Source organism: Caloenas nicobarica, chromosome 1 (assembly GCF_036013445.1).
Source record: "Caloenas nicobarica isolate bCalNic1 chromosome 1, bCalNic1.hap1, whole genome shotgun sequence".
NCBI classification, from domain to species: domain Eukaryota; kingdom Metazoa; phylum Chordata; class Aves; order Columbiformes; family Columbidae; genus Caloenas; species Caloenas nicobarica.
The window spans coordinates 36,152,952-36,175,296 of NC_088245.1; the positions used below are offsets into that span (position 1 = coordinate 36,152,952).

Genomic DNA, 22,345 nt, shown 5'->3' on the forward strand with positions numbered 1-22,345 from the left:
AACCTACACTGAACTTTCCAGGTTGGTTGATTTTCAGGTCTTTACAACATTACAGTATTTGCATCCTTCTGAACTAAAGTTTTTTGTTTTCTTTAGTGGATATTCACTTAAATAGTAATTTGAAGGTTCTTTTGAAATGTAGAAACTATGGTCTGTAAAATCCATATTGCCACAGTTAGGCAGCTTGCACTCAAGCATGTGTTTTGTGCATGTGACTGGAGATTATTCTCTTGCATTCTCGAGTTGCCAGCCAGTAGCTGGGCTGGTAACTTGAAACAGGTGATTTGTAATATTTCCTACAATTCTTTTTATAATTCCTGATCTTTATGAATTGCTGTGTTTGCTAGATTCATGCCTGGACTCCATTAATTTTACAGTGTTTTTAATTTAATATTGATCTATGTACGGTAGTATTTTTTCAAAATTATATTTTTAAAAGTGTACTGTTACATTTCTAAGGGACTGTCATCTATTAAAATGTGTTCTAAGCTTCAAGATTTATTATAAATCCTAAATTTCATGTCATCATTTTAGTCTTTGGTAAGAAATGTCATATGTTCAAAAATGATTCAGTCTGTCACCTACACAGTAGGTATCTTTGCCACTTGAGATAGGTTATTGTTTCTTCCTTGGCTTCCACCGGCTGGTCCAAAAGAGCATGGGGTCTTCTGCTCTCTGCGTGTAGTTGTCTCACATACAGAGGTTTAAGCTTAGAGCTCTGCATTGGGCCCCTACTAGCAGGTCAGCTGAATTAGCTTAAGGAGAGGCTTTAAGAATTAAGGAGCATTCAGTAGAGACTAAATCTCCATTGTAATGGGAGTCTAAATATTTAAATTCGTGCATCTTAATCTCTGATTGAATCCTCGTCTGCCTCCTGTGTCTTCCTGAAGATTATACTGGAAACTTTAAGCAGAAGCTGGAAATTGTTGGTGACTCCAGTTCTCAAGTAGTACCCAGACTGTTGACTGCTATTTCTTTTTACCAGGTGCCAGGCAAATGGGCACTGCTGAACCTGACTGGGTGACTCTGAATTTAGTACTTGTGGCAAAGCCTCAGGAGTTTCCTGGTCCCATTTGTTCTAATCAACAAACCGAAGGCAAAATCAGTTTGCACTTCAAGTGTAAATCTCCTAAAACTCTGAAACATGGTGGTGTTTGGTTTGTGGTGGGGTTTTTTTGTTTGTTGAATTTTTTGTTCGGTTGTTTTTTTATGTAGAATGATGGTTGTTGTGACAAAAGTATGTCATGAAAAGTCAAGTGCTCTGTTTCAGTGATTTATAATCAGTTGTGTAGTACTTGACAGACCACTCAGAAATCCATTAGTAGTAGACATGAGCTCTCAAGATATCTATACACTAAGTATATATAAATGTTGCAGTTTAACCTGAGCTAGCAATACAACCATGATAGCCACTCACTCACCCCCTCCCGCACCCCTCATGTCTCCTCCAGTAGGGGAGAGAATCAAAAGGGAAAGGAGAAACTTGGATTGAGAGAAACACAGTTTAATAAAATAACAAAATACTAATACACTACTAGTAAATATATATATATTAAAAAAAAAAGGAATAAAAGATACTCGAGGCAATTCCTCATGAACACGCTGAGCAGCCAGCCCCAGGAAATGGCACCTGGTCCCAAAGCCAATCCCAGAAAGAGAAAAGGGAGGAAAAAGGCAGAAGAGCCCAGAGGCCTCTTAAAAATGGCAAAAGGCAGACTAAATGTCCCGCACCAAAAACTCCCCCGGCTCTGACGAGAAGAGCGGAAGAGCAGAGCTGACCGAAAGGCCCTGACTCCTTATATATGAAACATGGCGCTAATGGGATGGAATACTCTTATTGATCAGTCTGGATGTCAGTCAAACTCTGCCCCATCCATGTCCCCCTTCCTTGATGCCTCACACCTGTGGGCAGAGCACTCAGAGTGTCCTTGGCTCTCAGGCCAGAGCAATTAAAAACATTGGCTTTGTGCTGGGGTATTATCTACTTGTTCTCAAACTAAGTCCAAATAATGAGCGTGCTGGCTATGAAAAAGAAAGGTTTCTAACTGTATGAAGAAAATTAACCCATTTTCAGTTAAACCAGCACTATATATATATATACACACACACATATATATGTATAATATAATATACATAATTTATATATAATTCAAAATACAGGGTATCCTGATTCTGACTGTAGAAGAGAGGTGTAACTTAAGAGTTTACTGCTAATTGGCTGTGTTTCTTCTGTACCAAGACTTGGTTAGCTTTATTTCTTTGTGTCTACATCAGTGCTGTTCAGTAATGAGTTGTTTTATGTTGTTCATTCTGATTTCTTCTGTTGATTTATATGTGGTGTTTTTTCCAGCTGAGGTGTAATATTTTGATTGTCAAATGAGAACTCCTGATATTAAATATTTGTATTTCATTATCTTTAGCTCCACACTCACATCAGATGAAGTACCTCTAGAGGCAACAGCTCTGAAGCAATTTAGGTAACACTGGCACCTCTCCTGGCATTATTGACAATTCACCTTCAGGATTCTGATTTGGCTGCTGATGCTGCAAAGGCAATTTCGGAAGATTAATGGACCAGGGGAGCAGTCATTCCTGTCATGTGAAAGAGCACTTTTAATATGAGGGCAACTAATATAGTTTGCACTAAAACTGGAAATGAATGAGGTTGGTTGTTTTTAAAAAACAAAAAAAAAACCCCAAACTATAATGTCATAAATCTTGAATTGGTGGAGAAAGTGTATAATAGAGCCAGTTAATCCTTCTTATTTTTTCTCACAGCATTGGAGCTCTGGTAATTGAGAATGGCACCACCCTTGAGTCAAGTCTAGCAGGAATTACAGTTTGGTATCTTCAGCTGTTGTTGTGCCTGTGATTTGGATCAGAAATGTACAAGATTTATTTCCTACATTGTGCATAAATAGATAATGATGTAGAATAAACCAGAGCAATTTTGCTTCTGTCTCAGGTAAAGTGTGGACAGCTGAAGAAACTACTTTGTATATGAATAGAGACTGATGGTTCGTTTGCAATTTCTTGTCTTTATTTGCTAAATAAAGGTAATACAAGCAAACCCAGCAAATATATTAATTCCTTGATTTAAAAACAAACAAAAAAACCAAAAAGGTTCATCAGGCTGTTCAACAGTTCACATGAATCACACATTCCAAGCTTAAAAAACTAGAAAACTGTAGCTGGTTTTGTATTGAAGATTGTGTGACACTGGAAGTGGTTTACCAAAATACGATTTTCAGTTTATAGGAAAATTGATACTATTTTACCATGATTGTAAGATTCTGTGGAAGAAAAATTACAGTGAAAAACTTGTGCAGGAATTGTAGAATACGAAGTGATTTGAAAAGAACATTATTGCTTTCAGTGTTCCCTACTTTATTTCTGTGCTTGTACATATACAAGGAGGGCACACACATCTGAACAGCAGTTACAAACTGCATCATGTTCACTATAGCCTCCTGTTAGGAAGCCATGGACTTTAACAAGACCTCCCCTTAGTCTTGTCTTCTTCAGGCTAAACAAGTGCAGCTCTTGCAGCATCTCCTCATCTGTTTTTGTCCATCCCCCAACTGTCTTGGCAGACCTCCAATGAACTTGCTCCATCATGTCAATGTCTTCCTTGCATTGGGGAGGCTAAAACTGGTCATATTAGTCCAGCAACAGTCCTACAAGAGCCAAAGAGAGGGAAGGACTCCCTTACCTCCACCTGCTGCCTGTGTTCTTGCTAATACTGCCCAGCATGCAGCTGACCACCTTTATTGCAAGGGCTCACTGCTGGCTCTTGTTTCCACTTTGTTGTCCACCAAGACCCTGGGTCATTTGCTGCAAAGCCGCAGCCCCCAGCCTGTACTTGTGCATGGGACTGGACTTTGTATTGGCCTTTGTTGAACTTCATGAGGTTTGTACCAGCTCATTTCTCTGAATACACCTTACCTGGCCCTGGAATGTTGAACAGTACCCTAAATTTTATACTTGTCTGCAGATTCTATGCCTTTATCCAGGCTGCTAATAAAGGATGTTAAATGGTATTAGCCCCAGTATCCATCCCTGAGGAGCACCACTAGTAACTGATTACCAGCTGGACTTTACACGATTTGTAATGACCCTTTCAGCCAGTCTTCCTCCCACTTTACTGTCCACTTGTCCATGTCTCACCAATTTTACTATAAGGATACAATTGGAGATGGAATCAAAGGCTTTGCTATAGTGAAGATATGAAGTATGTAGTGCCCTCCCCTTATCCATACAGCCCATCATCTCATTGTAGAAGGCAACTGGGTTGGTGAAACTCATGCTAAATTCATGTTGGGTGTTTGTAGTCATCTTCTTGTCCTGCCTGTGCCTAGAAATGGCTTCCAGGAGGATTTGTTCCACAACCTTCCCAGGGAGTGACGTGAAGCTGACTGGCCTGTAGTGCCCTGAATGCTCTTCCATGCCCTCCCTCAAATGTGTGTGGTGCTTCCCTCTCCCCAGTCACCAATAACCTTCCCCACTCATTATGACCCTGATAGAGGGTGTCCTTTCAATGACATTGGCGTTTGGGTGCATGGGCTTGTATGTGTCCAGTTGACATAAGTATTTGGTTTGTGTATTTGTGTATTCCCTGCCTGTACCTGCCTTTACGGCAGGTGGTGTTCCATTCCCAGAGACTCTGCTGGTAGACTTTGCTTCAAGCCAGTAGAATGTGAGCAAGCTCTAATCCAAATACATTCAATCATTCAATGTAATAAATCCCCATGAGTATGCAGTGCTGTCATATCAGAACTGGCGTTTCACGAGTTTAAATCACAGGTAGAATGAACATATATAAAAGAAAAGGGTCTGAGTAGGGATTGTACTCCTGGGGAGGAAGATGAAATTACAGAAGGCAAGTACAGTGCTTTTTCGCACAAATGTGGTATACTCGAGTGCTTTCATCATGGTGATTTAGTGTGGAGCTTTTTGTGTGTCCGTTTCCAAATGATAGTTTAGCAGTACAGTCATGGTCCAGAATGTGCTTTTGCAAAGCAAGTCAGAATAACAATGAAGTGAACCTGTACTTTAGACAGGAAGATCTCTTATCTAAACGATTGGGTGTAGGGTTAGTGTTCCAGTTGGAAAAGCAGATAATGATGAATAGAAAAAAATTGCTCTTTTATTTCATGTAATAGATATCAAAGTGACCACAGATGACATAGATTACCCTCATCCAGTCTTAGTAAAAGGTTGGCAAATGATGTGATGTAGATACCAATACAGAGCATAATTCCCAAAAGCGTTCCTGAATGGTTTTATTTTTAGAAGAGAGAAATCAAAAGCTTGCGTAGCAAGAGCTGCAAACCTTACAGCAATTTTGGTGTCTCTGGAGATAGCAATTTGCTCTGAACATGTAATCAAAACACAAGTGGTCATTCAAAGCACTGGCAGTGGAAATTATTTCATTAATTTTTGGTAACAATAGTATCACATTTAGAAATTCATACAAAAATATATTTAACTTTAGATCAATCCATAGTAGAAATTAGCACATGCCTGGTTGTTACATTAAATATCTTTATGTGTATATATAATTTTTGGTTTAAAAAACCACGGATGGTGGCTTCTGGTCATAATTGTAAGATACCAGTTTCTTTGAAGATCAACAAGTTCATCCTTTTAAAAATGTTTTTGAAAATCCTTTTTGGAAACTTTTAAAAAATTGCTGATATGGCAGAGGTGGTGGATTTTTTTTTCACATTCTGAAAAGGGTCACTGGTTAAGAGAGAGATTCAAGATTAGAATTTTGTGTCATCTTTCCTTTATGAAAAGTTGTTAGCTATGTTGTTATTCTTCAATGAAAGAAGGGTAGCTCTCTCATGTGTACTCCAGAGTAAGGGCAAATCCGTAGGGATTACTGTGGATCAACCGATGTGCGGTTGGATCACATCCCAGCTGACCCCTCTGGTACCTTGCTTGCCTGTCCGTTTGCTTTGCAATAGAGGTCCGTGATGTCTTTGCCTGGGAGAAGTAAACTGCTAAATAGTTACACAGGTATGTGTTCAAGCATATGCCATGCCATTATTCCTTGTGGCCGTTCTTGGGCTCCCAGCTAACATTATGACGATCATGGAGTTAGCTATAGTGGTATCCTTTGGTAATGTAGTCTGTCCGCTGCAGCTGGATTTGAGTGTCCACAGGGTCCATGGAAGACAGATTTGAGGAGCCGGTGCCTTTCAGATGCACTTACCACTCTGGTGCTGATGGGGTGGCTTGCCTTTATGTCATCCTGAACAGTAGAACTGCATACCTCAGTTATCCTGATACCTCCATATGCTATTTATGAGTTATAGATCTTTAAATATGTGCACGCAGACTGTAATGTGGACAAATTTAGCTCTTGAATGTCACCTGGATATTGGAAAAAGTTGATTCTGCTTGAGGATGGGTCAAGTCTTTGCTTGCTGAGTGCCTGAGCGAAAATTACCTGTTTCTGTTACCTGGTTGGTGCTTTTGGCCCTACACAAGGGCCACAGCACATCTAATGACAGGAAGGCTGAAGTTCTTCCCTGTTTGAACTGAGGACTGACAAATCTGTGAAGAGATGAAGAGTTTTGGATCTGAGAAACTCTTAAAGCTTGGTTTGAAAGCCTCTATGACTTTCTGCATCCTGGTCTCTCTTGTGTAGAGTGCCTCTGGCTATAAGGCAGCCTCAGGGTGAGGTTCTCGGGGAGCTGTGAATGCTGTTGTCAGACCGTACCTTGGGAGAGGAACTCTGAGGCCAGGAGGTAGATATTATGCACAGGCACCTTTTCAGTCTATGTGGAACTGCACTATGTGTGTCCTGATTTTTTTTTTTTTTTTTAAATGTAAATTCTCCATTTTCCTTACTTTGATTTCTGTGAAGGGTGATTTCCATGTAATCAGCAAATACTTGGTAAGTTCCAAGGAAGCAGGAAGATGATGGGCAAGTGTTTGAGCTCAGAGAGTCCTGTTGAATTTTGCTATGAGATTATTTGATTAAAACAAAGTCAAAGTACTGGAGGAGATTGACTTGAATATGTACTGTTCTTCATCAGTATTTCCCCTGCCCACACTGGGTGCTGTAGTTGCTTCAGCAGAAACATGAAACAAAACTCAGTAACGGCAACTGTGTGTTTGAGACATTTTATTTCAGTTTATTTCACAGTTATTAAAATAGCAGAATAAGAAATCTAATTAACTGAAGGTTTCAGGTACACTTGAGCTTTGTTGTGTTACAGGAATTAGGTGTATTTGTTTCTTTTTAAAATTAAAGACATAACTGACTTGCTCATTAGATTACTTTTAACTGTGGTGCTAGGGGAAACTGATGATGTTATTATACTTTAAAAAGTGGTAACTTCTTTAAAAAAATCTTGCCTAATGTTTTTGTGAAAGTCAATTATCATATTTGTAGCCATAAATACACAGTATGATGCTGGCCATCTCCTTTTTTAGTCTTTTTATAAGATCCTTCTGTAATGGGGCATTGTCCTGAAGAGTGCTGTGGTAATTGATGTCAATTTGTAAACTTAAAATCTGTTAATGTCCCTTTTAATTTGCGAAGTTAAATTCATGAAATTGATGCAATCCAAATACACTTATGTTGGTGTATACAGAATAGCCAGATGGTTGTTTATAGTCTCATTTTTTCTACTGGTTATTTGTGATCAGCTGAGGTAATTTTTTGTAGATGTTAATATGTGGTGGTTTTTTACATATGTAGTGGAGTGTGTGTTTTCTTTTTTCTTTTTCCTTTTCTTTGTGGGATGTGTGCAGTGTAATTAGTTTTTAACTGTAAACATTTTGAATTAGGATTGTAAACAGAAACCATAACATAATGCAGATAATCATAGAACTTCCTGTATCTCATGGAGAAAAACTGTCTGTTAAATTCAAAGCGGTAGTAGAAAGTCTAATAGCTGTTTTGTTTTACCTTAGTTTTTAAAAATATATGCTATTTTGTATAAAGCTAGCATGGAGACAACTAACTGGGAGACCTTATCTTGGGTGTATTTTTTCCTTCTTTGTGCAGAGTGCACGGTGTCTGTGAATGTCATGCCCATGGGCGGGCTTAATATTTCTTTGACTCAGAGTGAGTTTGTCACTCCTGGCAAGAAAGAAATCGATTGCCACTAGGTGTGATGAGGTTTAGTTGGAAGATAATTGAAGCTGGACTGTGACAAATCCTTGATATTAATTAATAGGAACAACTTGTTGTGACAAGACACCCTCTCTAATTAGCTGACACTTTATAACTGAAGAAGAATGGGGATTGACTTTAAACTTAAGACACTTCAACACATTGAGTTAGTGTAATTAAAATAAATGAGGACTGCATTTGGCACTCCTCATTTTAATTATGCGAAGGATATATTTGTATGTCACTTTGTGCTCATTTGAACATGTTGTATGTTAGTTCAGGCACTGTGGATATTAGTCTGTCTGTATTTTTGAAGCAGAAACACTGTGTTCAGCAAAGCTTAATTATCTAGAATTTCACAGATCTCTTCAATGATCTTTAAGCAGTGTTTAGCTTTTCTGTGTTGCTTTGGGGAATCAAAAAAAAAAGAAATTTGAAATTTTCAATTTGGCATTTGATTTAGCTATTTTGAAAAATATTTATATCAACTCTTAATAAAAATATTTGATTATTAATTTATACAGTCATCTTAACCTGACTTTCTGGGAAATTTTGTTGGAGTAGTGTTGTGCTGGAGGAGGAATATTACTACTTGGTAGAACTTCATCTACTGTCGCTTTCTTATTTCTGCTACCACAGCTTGTCTGCTTGTCTAATTGTTTTATATAGTGATGGCACTCTTCTTTAAATAGTAGTATCAGAGGAAAATGGTAATGTTTAGTGTGGGAAGTACACAGAAATACAAAGCTCAAATAAAAGGGGAAATGTACTTTCAAATTTGGCAGGACAATATTTTCCAGCAATCTGTCCTATCATTTAGGAAAACCTGTTGCATTTATTTTGGTGCACAGTGTATTGGACATTATTTCTTTAGTTGTTTCCAGAGGTTTATAGCATATAATGGAACTAGAAAATGAAGAGACGCCATTTGCAATGTATTCTTGTGTTTTGTACACAAAACTTGTCAGAAATTGTAATTTTGAAAGGCAAAGCTTCAATGTTATTTTTTCAGTTTGGCTTGATTTCATTAGAGAATGTGACTTCAGTGATTCACGCTGGGGAGCGTTTGTGGGCAGCTGAGGAGAGAACCACTGTTCCCTGCAGCGGTTTGTGACCCTTCGGTGAGATGCTCAGCTCCGCAGCGCCTGGCCGGGGTCCGGCCACCCTGTGCCCCCGTGTCCCCACAGCCTCCAGTCCCGCCGAAGGGGTGTGAGGGAGAGGAGGGGGCTGCTGGTCTGTCAGGTCATGGTTACGGGGATGACGGGGGAACTGCTGGTGTGGATTGTGTGTGTTGGGAAGAACAGAGAGTCATGGTGCTGCACTGGGGTAATTTGTGTAGGGCATTCGGGAAACAAATCCCTGGGAAAATAGGGTTCTGGTACTCGTTAGTGAAAGTGTTACCTTTCAAATGGAAAATGCTGCTACCCAACTGGAAGATCAGATCGGTGATAAAATTCAAGTGTTGTGTACCACATCCAGTTTATTAACTGGATTTCATTGCTTAAGTGTTAAGTATTAAGCATTCACATAATTACTGATGTTCTCAGTTTCTTAAGCACTTCAACCGGATGAATGTGACATCATGGTAATTGTTTCACAGTTTGAAAATGTACAGAGACTAATTAACAGGTTTTTTGTTTACTAGTGATTTTTCTTTGCATTCATAGGACTGGAAAGTAATACAATGAGAATTGTGATTTCTAAAAATTCTGAACCACAGAATATACCCCTTCCTGTGGAGTTCTGCAAAGGAATTCCAGAAGCTAAAAGGATTTCACTTCTGTGTTAGCTCTGCTTACTGAAAACACTACAAAAGCATTTTTGCTCTGAGACTATAAATGCTAATTTATCTTCCATTTTCTTATTGCTTTCTACATATTGATGTATGAAATAGCATCTAAACTACTTATTTTCTTCTCTTCCAGGCTGCTGAATCAGGAATAATAAAAGTGAAAACCATAGCTGCACGAAACAGTGATATTTTGGCAGGTAATTATTTGCAGTACAATGGGAAAAATAAACTGGTGTTACAGATCAAAATATTAAGAAGATGTCTTGGATATGTGTAATAATCCTACATGTCTTTTAGTGTGTGCTGTATCAGTGATGCTTTACCTTTGGGCACCTAGCAAAAAAACCAGTAGCATGAGAATTTTTTAATACTACTGCTTTTTCATGTTAGTGCTATACTGATGCTGAGGAAGGTCTCCATTTTCAGTTGTGGCTTTACAAAAGTAATAATTCCCTTAGAAAAATAGCATTAAATGCTTAGACTCCAAATTCTCATTATTTTTTTCACTGTCTACGTTCACCACAGCTGTTGTTGAGTTCTTGGTGTGGAGTTCTGCAGTGTGATCCTCACCTGTATGTTTAGTATGAGAGTCTAACCTTTGGAGCCTTGTACCTGGCAGGCAAAAATTCATCTTAATCTGAGACAAGGTCATTCAATTTAAGGTGTACCATTGCTGTGAGGGACAGGAAATGTCTTGTGAATTGCAGGTTTGTAAGCGCTTAAAACAGCATCTCATGACTTTCTTCAGCTTTATTAAATAGTATGTAAATTGATGGCTTCCCAACAATTGCCAGTAAATCCTTTGTCCAGATTTGAATGGCCATGTATTAATACTCTAGTGTCTACTCCAGCTATAGTCAAAATTCTTCAAATGCTAAATGATTTGAAAGGTCCAAATGAAACAGGTGTAAAACTATTTCTTGTTTTGAGGTATGTAAATCAGATATTGGTAAGGAGGCACTTTGAAGAATTTTTTGAAGTAGCAGTCCCACCCCTCAATATTTCACTTTAATGCCTCTTTTTTTATTTGTTTATTTTCTTTGTTTTTTACTGCTGTCATGAATGCTGACATAAGTGGGAAAACAATGCCAGGTAATGTCAGCTATATCAAAATACACAAATGAACAAGAGAAATCTCTAGTTAGCCTTTTTGGGAAACTGTCAACGTTCTTTGGCATATTACTGTGCAAACAACTTTATATTTTAGAAAGCTAGTTTGTAATCCTGCAAAATTATTTGTTTCTTAATCTTCATTTCAAAGTGAAGAGATGTGAAAGATCGTTGATTTTGGGCATGAATAGACAGTCTTTTATCTTTTTGAGGGAACCCTTTATGGTAGTTGGTCAAATTTTGTAAATTTTTTTCCTTTGGAAGGTTTAAAGTAGAATGTAGCTAGTACTTATTTCATTAATAAAAAAAAAGTGCAGATTTGTTGTTATGAGGTTTGGAAAACCAGCAGGTCCTACAAGTTATTTAGATTAGTTAACCTTTGCTAATAGGATAATAACCTCTTTCCTGGTAAGAAACTGCGGAACAGAGGGGAACATGATTTTGCCTGTACATTAATATAACATTCCACAGTTTAAATATGCCATTAAACAGTCCCAGTTTTTTATGGACTCTTGTATTTTTTGAGGTGTCAGCTGTAACCTACTCTTGTAGATAAGTGAATATCAAGATCTCTTGTCTCCTATCTGATACTTGTAATTTTTTTGGAGGAAGATAGCACATGTACTTTAGTAATAACAAAGCTGCAAAAGGCTATTGTAATTGTGAAATCTAGTGAAGTAGATACTCTTGGACTGCTAGTTGAGAACATCTACTAGACATTCTAGTAATCTAAATAAATATTTTGATCAGGATATGATTTTTCGTTACATTTTGATGTAAACTGTCATTTCACTAAAATAGATGAGAACAACTCTATCAGATTGTTTTGAATAAGCTGACTTGATGCTTTATTGAAACATTACACTGTGTAGGATTATAATTGTTACAAAAAGAGATGCAATCTTAAAATGACAAATACACAGAGGTTATATTACATCTGGTGAGATGTGTTTAACTTGCTAGAACTCTGAAGGCATTGATCTAACTTCTTTCTTTCTCTTGGAAAAGTTAAGCTGAGCAGTTTCAAAGTCTGTTCTTGGCAATCTGTACGTGCTGTATAATTTATTTATGAGGATTTGAGTAGGTCTTAAAGAGAAGTCATTTTGTGCTTTACATCACAGGAGGTAAATTATGTGAGAAATTATTTCCATGTGGCTCTGAGATGTGCAATTCACACTTTCATTTTAGAAGTTCTTTTAAAAAACTAGAATTGTTATCTTGGTGAGGGAATGAAGGTGTAAGTTTTACTTTCCTAAAACCTCTTTTGATGTGGTTCATTATGATAGAATTCTTTTTAATATATTCTTACATAATTTTGGTAGCAAAATGGAAGCAGATCTGAATATAAGAAAATTTTTCTGTATTTTAAGACTTAAGCTAATATAATGGTCAATACTAAACCAGATCTATGAAACATTAATTTTTCAGCTTAATGAAGTAAAAATCCCACTGTTAAATTATTGTTTTTAGTGGAGTATAGGAAAAATACTGTAAGAAGTTTAAATTTTTGTCTTGTTATTTATTAACTCTCATGCCATTTTTTTTCCATTCAGAAGTCTTATGTTAAGGGTAACTGGTTTATGTTATCCTTTTAAAAATTTTGCTTTCTTCTCTCTGCTTGATGGTTAGTATTTAATGGAAATTCAGAAACATATATGAGTGAAGAAGCATTTGTGCCCATGTTAGAGTGAGCTCTCAAGGCTCTGCTGGCCGTGTGTTGTAGGTGTTCAGAGACTTTAAAGGCAAGTTAGACATGTAGCTCACATGTAGACACTGATAATCAGATGCCCGAATTATTTGTCTTAACAGGGAACAAACTTCCATTTTTGATGAAATAGCCAATGTTTTGGTTATAATTTGAAAATCATGGAGTGAAAATCGTAAGAGAATGGTATTGGTGGGTATGGTTTGTACTGTATATTTTAAAAGCAAGTTTATTTGCTTTGTAGTTAAGTTAAAAAACCTGTTGAAATCCAAGCAGATTGTTAAACAGGCAGTGAACCCGTGTATTCATTCACATTTATGGTGGCATTTTAATTGTTTTTGATGAGGTATTTGGTGCAAGGTCAGCCTCTGTCAACTGGACACAGAGCTTGTACTGGCTCTGAAGAGGCTGATGAAACTAAGTACTGTGTATGTATTAATATCACCTTGTAAGAACTACTACCTTATAGAAAGTTGGCATCTAGAATTTATGCTAGCCTACTCTTTTCATAGAATCTTGTTAGGCATGTTAGTTACTGCTTCAGTTGGAAAATACCACTAAAATATATTTTTGTAGCTTTTACCTTGATGTTTCTTTTTTTTTCTCCAAATTAGTTGTAGAGATACTTAATAATAAACCCTCTTGAGAGCCAAACTTCACATTGCTCAATAGAAAAGATAAAATAGATCATGTTTGTATTTTTATATGAAAATGTATTTTTTATTTGTGGCAAGATTTGTGCTCCAAAAAATGTGTATGAAACTTTTTCATGAACACATTTCTCTTACTACACATAGGCTAAAACATGGTATGTGAGACGCAGTGTAAGAACACACATTGACCATTCAACTGTGAGGAAATTTTTATTATCTGAAAGGACGATGAGCAGCTAAAACCTTAAAAGTTTGCATGAATCAACAACCACACCTGCAAACAGAACAGCACTCATTGATCAGTCATTCTTTCCTTTTCTCTCTCAGAAATATTTTCTACTTTTTTCACTTTGTGGAGTTTGTCTCAGATGTCTTGAATTACTTTCATGGGGAAAAATTTTCTAAAATATCGATGCGGAATGTTGTATTCATTGTGAAGTTTTCTCTCCTAACAAAAAACCAAGAGAAGTTAATGAAACTTGTGTTTTCTCCTGACAAAGCTTCATGTTAAGAATCCACCCTTTCTCACTAAAACACTGATTGAAGAATTCACAGCCAGGTGTACGTGGCCAGGATACGAACAGTCCAGTCTCTTTCTGCTGCTGTTTTGTCAGTGACATTTGCTGTGTGCTTTGATTTGTGTTTCCGTGCTGTACTTTGTGTTGCTTTTGAATTGGGTGCTGAGGTGAAGCAGAGCAGGAGGAGACGACTTCCCAGCCTGAGGCTGGTCACTGCTGCAAGGCCAGAGAAAGCTCTGGGGTGGGCAGAACCCTACAGCCTCTTGCCAAGCACATGTGCTCTACGTGGATGTTTTGGATTTGGAAAGAGAAAGTCACTTGAGTGTGTGAAGGAGAAGGTGCCTGGGGTTTGAGCCTCAGCCAGGGGACCTGTGGCAGTGAGTTGTGGCAGCCCAGTGTGTCTCCACTAGTCTTTTCCCTGTGGTGCAAAAGTAAATCCCAAGTTTCCAAGACTGGATATTGTTAATTATCCCTATTAACAAAAAGCAAATTTTGCATAGTATTCTTCAAAGTGTTAAACATTGACTGCTTCCATATCTCTTTTTGAAAGCATTGAAAGAGAACAGCTCGGAGGTAGTTCAGCCTTTTTTAATGGGTTGTGGAACAAAGGAACCAAAGATCACTCAGCTGTGTCTAGCAGCCATCCAGAGGCTCATGTCCCATGAAGTTGTTTCAGAGGTAAGATCAATCTTTATAGAAACATATAAATATTTCAGTGTGAGACATACAGGCCTCAAACCGAAGGTGAATGCTTTTTTAGGAGGCTGTTTATATTATAATGAGCATAGTCTGCAAAATATTTTACTCATATCTGGGTTTAAAAAATTGTAATTTAAAAGAAAACCTTTTTGACCACATTAAAAAAAAAAAAAAACAAACAAAAAAACCCCACAAGGTGAGGAACCTTTAGTAACTTCTAGAAGAAAATTCATGAAAATTCAAACCAGATCATTTAGTTTGCATTCTTACACTGCAGGCACAGAACATGTAATGGTCCTTGATAAATATCATTCTTAAGATGGCATCCACAAAATTTACTCTGTGTGTTATAATTATGTATTATGGTTTTGCTACCTGTTACTTTTAAAAATAAGATAAAATGGATGCACATTTCCTGCAACTGTAAATGTCATGATATATTATGGTACTGCATATATAGTATGTTAAGAAGCTGGTGAAAATAGTATTTTAAAAATATACCTTCAATCCTGCTTGCATAATGTAAAATTACACTGTTTTTGCTCTGATATGAATTAATTTTGAAGGTAAAATATCTTCTTACTGTCTTTTCTATATTTCTGAGTAGAAAATGTAGGGTGCACTTTAATTTGGACTACACAGTAAGAGATTTCTGCAGTCAGTTCTTTAAAAATATTTTGGGAAGCCTGTGGCAATGAAATTGGGTTTATATTCTCAATGCAGTCCTATGGTACAGACAAACAGACAAATTCAGTTATGATATGCTTTTATGAGAGTGTTATTCTTAGATGCGTACACATGATATACCAGAATGTAAACATCTTAACTCTTGGCAAAAAATTATTTCTTTGTAGGCTGCAGCAGGAAACATTATTAATATGCTTTGGCAACTGATGGAAAATAGTCTTGAAGAACTTAAATTGCTCCAGACAGTTCTCGTACTTTTAACAACCAATACAGTTGTGCATGATGAAGCACTGTCCAAGGTAAGAATTTGTCCGTGCCAACTATAGTACTTACAATATCCAGGAGGCAAACCAGGGAGAAATCTTAAATATTAAACATTTGGGAGTAATGGAAGAGGAGGGGGCTTTCTTGATTCTGTTGTGTCCTTATTGTTTTTATAGCCGGATTCTGAAAACAGGATTTCTTTTAGCTTCCTTTTCATTCTGTTTTTTAATTCTTCCACAATAATAAATTTCTGACTTAATGGGAACTTAAAATAAAAACTCTGGCCTGATGCCTATCCCTCTCATCTGCTAAATTCATTGTATGTATGTTTTCAAGCTGAAATCAGAGCACATAGTGCAGTGTTAGTTCTCACTAATAAAGCAAATATTAGAATAAGCTGCCTGCCACCCTGCCTTAAATGTCTTTTGAAAGCAGTCCAGTTATTGCTTTTTCAGTCATAACTGAAATAACTTTATTGGACCATTTTGGATATTAAATTTCAACTAAGACAAAGAAACTCTATTCCTATCCATTTTAATCTTAAATTATAAGATAATTCTCTTTCAAGGAGCAGCATCGTTTACCCATCTGTTAATTGTGAAACTCTGTTTAAAGTAAGTCCTTTTTCTGCATTACGTTTTATATTGTTTTCTCTTTAACTTAAGAAAGATTTTTTTTTTTTGTTTTTAAACAAATTGTTCTAAATTGCTGTCTTTATTATGCTCTGCCTTCAGTGTATTGGTTTAATATCAGAGCAATTTTTTTTTCCTTAAGGGAGAGAGAGAGAATAGAATTGAAGAATATTTTTCAAGGCATTCTGTTCTAGTGTAAGGTTTTAATGAAATAGCTTCCTAGCTGCTTAAATGTGTGGATATTAAAATCATTATTGATCTACTTAATCAAAGAAAGGGAAAACATGAAATGAAAACAAAGCTAAGTTACAAAGGTCTGCTGAAGGCAGGAAAATAATGGAAAATTTATGAAACCCATAAATGGCAGAACAGAAACTTGCTACAGATTGAGTGGTTTGTCGGTAGGTTCTTTTTCGACTTTAGTACAAATTGTCAAAGGCTCTTCAGCACTATCTTGTTTCTTTTGTTCCAAGTAACGCTTATTTTCCAAATGAGGTGCTATGTTCTTGGGCAGAAGCATTATTTTTGAAGAAAATTGAAAAACTTTCAAAAGAAGGATTATCACTCATTATCAGGCTAGCAGATGTTCTTTAACAACCTGCAATGTTGTTGTTTTATCAAGTTTTAATCTAGGCTCTGGAAGGAAACAGTCCCTGTTAAAGTCCACCATACTTTTCCCTTCTGCATATCTTATATCTGCCTCTCATCACTTCCCTCATTTGTTCTTCTTCCTCTGCCTCCATGTATCCTCTCTTTCTCTTCCCCCCTTATTCTTAGGTTCTCGGTATCTACATTTCACTTAGCTTTTTTATGTGTCTTCCAAACATATTTTTCAACATCCTTTATTTTTTCACCTCTCTAACGTCTAGAAGCTTTCTCCTTTTGGACACCAACCACAAGAGCATGTGGGCACAGCAGTGTCAAATAAGCAGGGAAGGTCTTTCCCAGCACATCTTTCTCCTGCCCGGTATCCTGATCCAGAAGCATGCTCACATAACACAATTACTGGAGTAGCTCATTGCTATACTTCTAACAGTTTCCTCAGTGCACATTAAAATCTAGTCCATTTAGAAATGTGCAGTCAAATTTGGGCAGGCTCTGACAGGGGTGAGAAAAAACATTTCTGACAGAGCAATATCCTGGTGTTCAAAGCCTGAAATAAAGGCGTTTCTCAGTTAACCAAATATAAGAATCAATTGGCATGGGTAAAATGGTGCATTTTTTTTCCCCTCAAGATTATTTCAAGAAATATCTGAAAGTTTGGGGTTTTTTCCATGTTGAAAAGTTCTTAGTCAGTTTGAGTCAGGCATGTATTGCATATTCATGTTTCTTAAATTAAGAAAATTAGTGGTAAACCATCCTGAAAAGCCCCTAATACAGGCATTGCTGTTAGATCAGCCTAGAGAATCATGCAGTGTCTACTGAAAGTCCAGAAGCGCATGATTGTGTTGTAAAATTTCAAACTAACATGGGGATGCCATCTGAGCGGAGTCCATAAATCATTTACAAGAAAAAGAAGCAAAAAATTCCAAATCTTGTATGACTTAGAGCTTGTAGCCCTGTGACTGGGTGTGCTTGAGGTTCATGCAAGTGCAAGAGCACAGCATAAGGACACATGAACAGGACAGACAGGTTTCACTATGCGTATGGATGTTAATTTTCAAGTTTTATTATACGATAAATACATATTAAATTATGTGTTAGAGTTAATGTGAAATCCAATGGAAAACAGTATTCAGGTCACTGCCAGCACAATGACACATGAAAGTACGTGCCTTAGAGAGGAATAATAGCAGTTGAGGCAACATGATTGTGAAAGGATTGTGATTTAATGTAAGAGAGGAGTGGCATTTTAACTTTGGAGTTGACTGACCTTTCTGTGGTTAACCATATAATCCTAATGTTCTTTTAACATTAAGATTCATACAAGTTCTTTTATGTGGCTGATTGCTATGTGTTCTCTGTATGATGATTGTAGTTTTATTGGCACATTGTAGTGCCTTCAGTTAATACCATTTCTAGATTACCTTTTTGGAGGATTACTACAGAAGTTTTTGGCTTGGGTAATCCATAAAACTTATTCTGGTTCTTCAAATTTAAAATGCTTAAACTTTTTTTTTTTTTTCAGGTAACCTTTTGACAAGCTGTAGTGGAAAGCATTCCTCAGTCGGCTGTCTTGACTCTAAGCTAAAAGGGGAAAATATATTCTTGTAAGGTGATTTTTATTTTTTTTTTTCTCTTCAGGCAATTGTACTTTGTTTTCGATTGCACTTCACAAAAGATAACATCACAAATAACACTGCGGCAGCTACAGTACGGCAGGTGGTTACTGTAGTATTTGAGAGAGTGGTTGCTGAAGATGAACGATACAAAGGTGGGCATACTTCCTACTCTGCTTGCTTGTATTAACCTGTTTTTTGGACACACATCTAATGTTTATATTTTTTCAGATAAAGTAGTAGTAAAAAGTCCATAAATGTAATTTAAAAAATACAGATGTTAATAGTTTTTACTGTCTTTTATACATCTAGTTGTATTCAAAGGAGATGGAATCCTTAGCCATTGTGTCAGTCCAAGTCGGTACAGCAATATATAAAATGTAGGTTTTTTTCAGGCTGTGATAACTGGTCTTCAGGTTAGCGTTATGCAGGAATTTGAAGTGATAGTGTCATTTAAGGTGAAGATAACTTAGATTACTGTGTGTGAAATACGTGGCAGTAGTAGTTTTGAAGAGAACACTTATTGGAGAGAACTGCTTGGTATTGATAATCTTTGGTATTTAATCTCACATTTATTTCTCTAGACATGATAAGTTGCAGAAGAATTACCTGGCCATTCTCCTATAATATTTTTCTAAGAATGCTTAATGCGTACTTGATTTTCTACAGTTCCGTTGTTCACAAAACTGGTTTTTGTCTTTATGCAGATACTATTGACCAGCCAATTACAGTTCAAGGAAATAGTAACAGAAGATCTGTCAGTACGCTGAAGCCATGTGCTAAAGATGCATACATGCTTTTTCAGGTAGTTACGGAGCATATATTTATACATTTGCAGTTACCATTGTGTGCTTCTACATCCCTGTAAGAAATTCCAAAAATTTGCTGTTGGCATGTTGACAAGGTCCTTAATCAGAGCCTCAGGCTTTCTTATGCACATTTATTGTAATTGGCAATGATATGCTGTATCCCAGGGGGATAATTGGAAAATGAAGACGAAGTAGCCTAGGAAAATGTTTTACTATAAATCTTAAATAATAGCTAAGCATGCATGTCAGCATTAAATTCAAGAGTCTTTTTTACCATGAGCCAAACACTGCTACTATAGTTCAGCCTTGTTTCTGGTGCTTGGTATTGTATATTAATGTTGACTATATAATGAGAAGTAGGAGTTGTATTCATCACTCCAATAAAAATCTTCTTGACTTAGCATATTCACTGGTATTGAGATATTTTTGAGGGCAGGAATTAACACAATTGCTACAAGGATACCAGCAAAGTTTAAAATGTCTTTTAAAAGTATTTTACTTAATAATTTATATAAAGGAAGGATTTGAGGAAAAATTATGTTGGAATTGGAAAATTACTTATTACAAAGGAGGGAGAGAGTGTAGATTTTGTTGTAGACTCAGAAAACTCAGCTGGTACAGGACTGTGCAAAGAACGTAAATGTTATTGTATTTCTTTTCAAGGATCTTTGTCAGTTAGTTAATGCTGATGCTCCCTACTGGCTCGTGGGTATGACAGAGATGACCCGGACATTTGGCCTTGAACTTCTTGAGTCAGTCCTGAATGACTTTCCACAAGTGTTTTTACAAGTGAGTAGTTCTCCAAGGGAAAATAGGAAGGCTTTTGTTCACATGTGTAGTAAAATTTGCACTTCATTAACTCCTCTTTAATTTAGCGTAAGTACTGCTTTTCAGAAGGACTAGTAGTGCTTATACATTGGGTTTTTGTGACAGAAATGTACTCTGTGCTTTTTGTCCACTTTCTTCTAATCCCATACACTTTATTTGTATTTGTTTATTTTGTAGAGCATGTTGTACTCTGTTTCAGTTTTTGTTTTGCCATTATGTCTCCTCCAAAGATGCATTTTCTTATACTGCATGATTTATGACAGCTCTGTAACTTAGTTTGTGTCATCGCTATTTCTAAAAAAACATTAACTTCACCCCACTTGCAAAGCAGCGGGAATCACGACTATGAATTTTGTGGGTCTACTGCATATAAATGCACTGTGATCCTACAGTAACACATTTTAGCAGCCAGTAGCTTAATTAAGAAATTAAATATAGAATAAACAATGTATTAGCAGCCTATTTCAATTTGCAAAATAGAAGAGGGGTGCGTGGTATGAACCTCACGGTGTCATTTCATCGTGCTTTTTGGTAGCTTTACAATGACGTCTGCCATTCTTCTCTTTAATTTCCTGCACGTATAATTTATACCAAGATTTACACAACTTCAGAGTGCTAGATCATAACAGTAAATGTAAATAAGATGCGTAATCAGAGCTACTGGTAGCAATTAAAGACTATCTGCCTGTAATTTGTTCTGTTTTCTTTTTCAGCATCAGGAATTCAGTTTTCTTCTTAAAGAGAGGGTATGCCCTCTTGTTATAAAGCTCTTCTCTCCAAATATCAAATTCAGGCAAGGTTCCAGCACGTCATCTTCCCCAGCACCCGTGGAAAAACCATACTTTCCCATCTGTATGCGTTTGCTGAGAGTAGTTTCTGTTTTAATTAAGCAGTTTTACAGTTTGCTGGTAAGAATATGTTCAAATTTTCTTTATGCAATTCTGGTTTTCCATGTGTATGCCAGTACTGTGATCAGTAATAGTATTAAGTAGTCCTTGGGAACTGTTGACATATACTGAGGGAAGAAAAGTTTAAATATTCTTTTCCTCTTATGTGTATTTGTGTTTATATATGTACTACATGTATGGTATAATTAAACATGGGCTTGTATAAACTCTTAGAATAATTAGCTTTTGTCTTTACTTGACTGTCAGCAGAGGTTTTGGGAACCTTTTGGTCTTGTTTGGCTTTAATGTTTATTGCCATGCCTTGTTAATAATTGCTAAGGGGCTTTTGACTTGTGTTGCTAAAGCTGTTGACAGAATGTGCATAAAAAACACATGTTCAGCTGTTGTTATCTCCTGAATTCTAGATATTTGCTAAAAAAGATTTTTTTCCATTTCATTTGTTTACTGTTGTACGTGTAAGAACTTTACTGCAACACCTGTGAGGAATTTAACTCCTTCAATACAATTACATATGTGGAGTTAGCTTGGCAAAAATATTATGATTATTAGGTATGTTTTTAATATAACTTTGAATAAATGCTTGTTCAAGGGGTTTTTTAGATCCTGTGCAAAACTTGCTGGGATAGGACTCCTCTAAGATGAAACAAGTTTTTTTGAGAAAATATTTTGTAGGAGGCTTTTTCTTTTAATTTAATGGCTATAAACTATATCTTTTAGGTAACAGAATGTGAAATCTTTCTGTCATTGCTGGTTAAGTTTCTGGATGCAGACAAACCACAATGGCTAAGAGCTGTTGCAGTAGAATCTATTCACAGGCTTTGTGTGCAACCTCAGCTATTAAGGTATTAAAGATATTGAGTTTCACTTTTGCATAAAATTTAATAAATATTTTTATTTTTCTTTGGTGGAAAATGCTTCCTAAAACATTATAAATATGTGGAAACTTAGATACAATAAACTCTTCAAGATATTTTTTTATAAAGTATTAGGCAATGTTTATTATCCAGGAAGGGCTGAATTATAGTTATTTGAGTATTACGAACCCTCTCTATCTTACCAGTACCAAAGGAGCATTTACCTAAAGCTACAGTAGATTATTCACCTAAATCTTTACAGTTAAAATATGCTTTCAGTTTAGAGTTTGAAGGGGGATGGGTGGGGTGGGGCGGAAAGTTGCTGTTAAATTAGAGACTAAAACCATATTTCTTCGAATACTTACTATAAAATACTTTCCAGGTCCTTTTGTCAATCATATGATATGAAGCAACATTCCACTAAAGTTTTCCGTGATATTGTGAATGCACTGGGGTCCTTCATCCAGTCACTATTTCTTGTACCAAGCACAGGGAACACATCAGTGACACCAAACCAAACTGGTAAAGCCTTGTCC

General features: G+C 36.6%; 1 protein-coding gene across 5 annotated transcripts in view; it reads left to right on the forward strand.

The window, feature by feature from the left end:
* Window positions 1–22,345, forward strand: part of MON2 (MON2 homolog, regulator of endosome-to-Golgi trafficking) — an 84,516-nt gene that overhangs the window by 5,823 nt on the left and 56,348 nt on the right. For all 5 annotated transcript variants that reach the window (XM_065654494.1, XM_065654254.1, XM_065654174.1 and 2 more), the window contains exons 2-10: window positions 10,057–10,120; window positions 14,460–14,587; window positions 15,463–15,594; window positions 18,436–18,565; window positions 19,118–19,215; window positions 19,883–20,008; window positions 20,761–20,955; window positions 21,673–21,797; window positions 22,192–22,331. In XM_065654494.1, the coding sequence (XP_065510566.1) occupies window positions 10,057–10,120; window positions 14,460–14,587; window positions 15,463–15,594; window positions 18,436–18,565; window positions 19,118–19,215; window positions 19,883–20,008; window positions 20,761–20,955; window positions 21,673–21,797; window positions 22,192–22,331 (1,138 nt within the window). The remainder of the gene's footprint in view (window positions 1–10,056; window positions 10,121–14,459; window positions 14,588–15,462; window positions 15,595–18,435; window positions 18,566–19,117; window positions 19,216–19,882; window positions 20,009–20,760; window positions 20,956–21,672; window positions 21,798–22,191; window positions 22,332–22,345) is intronic.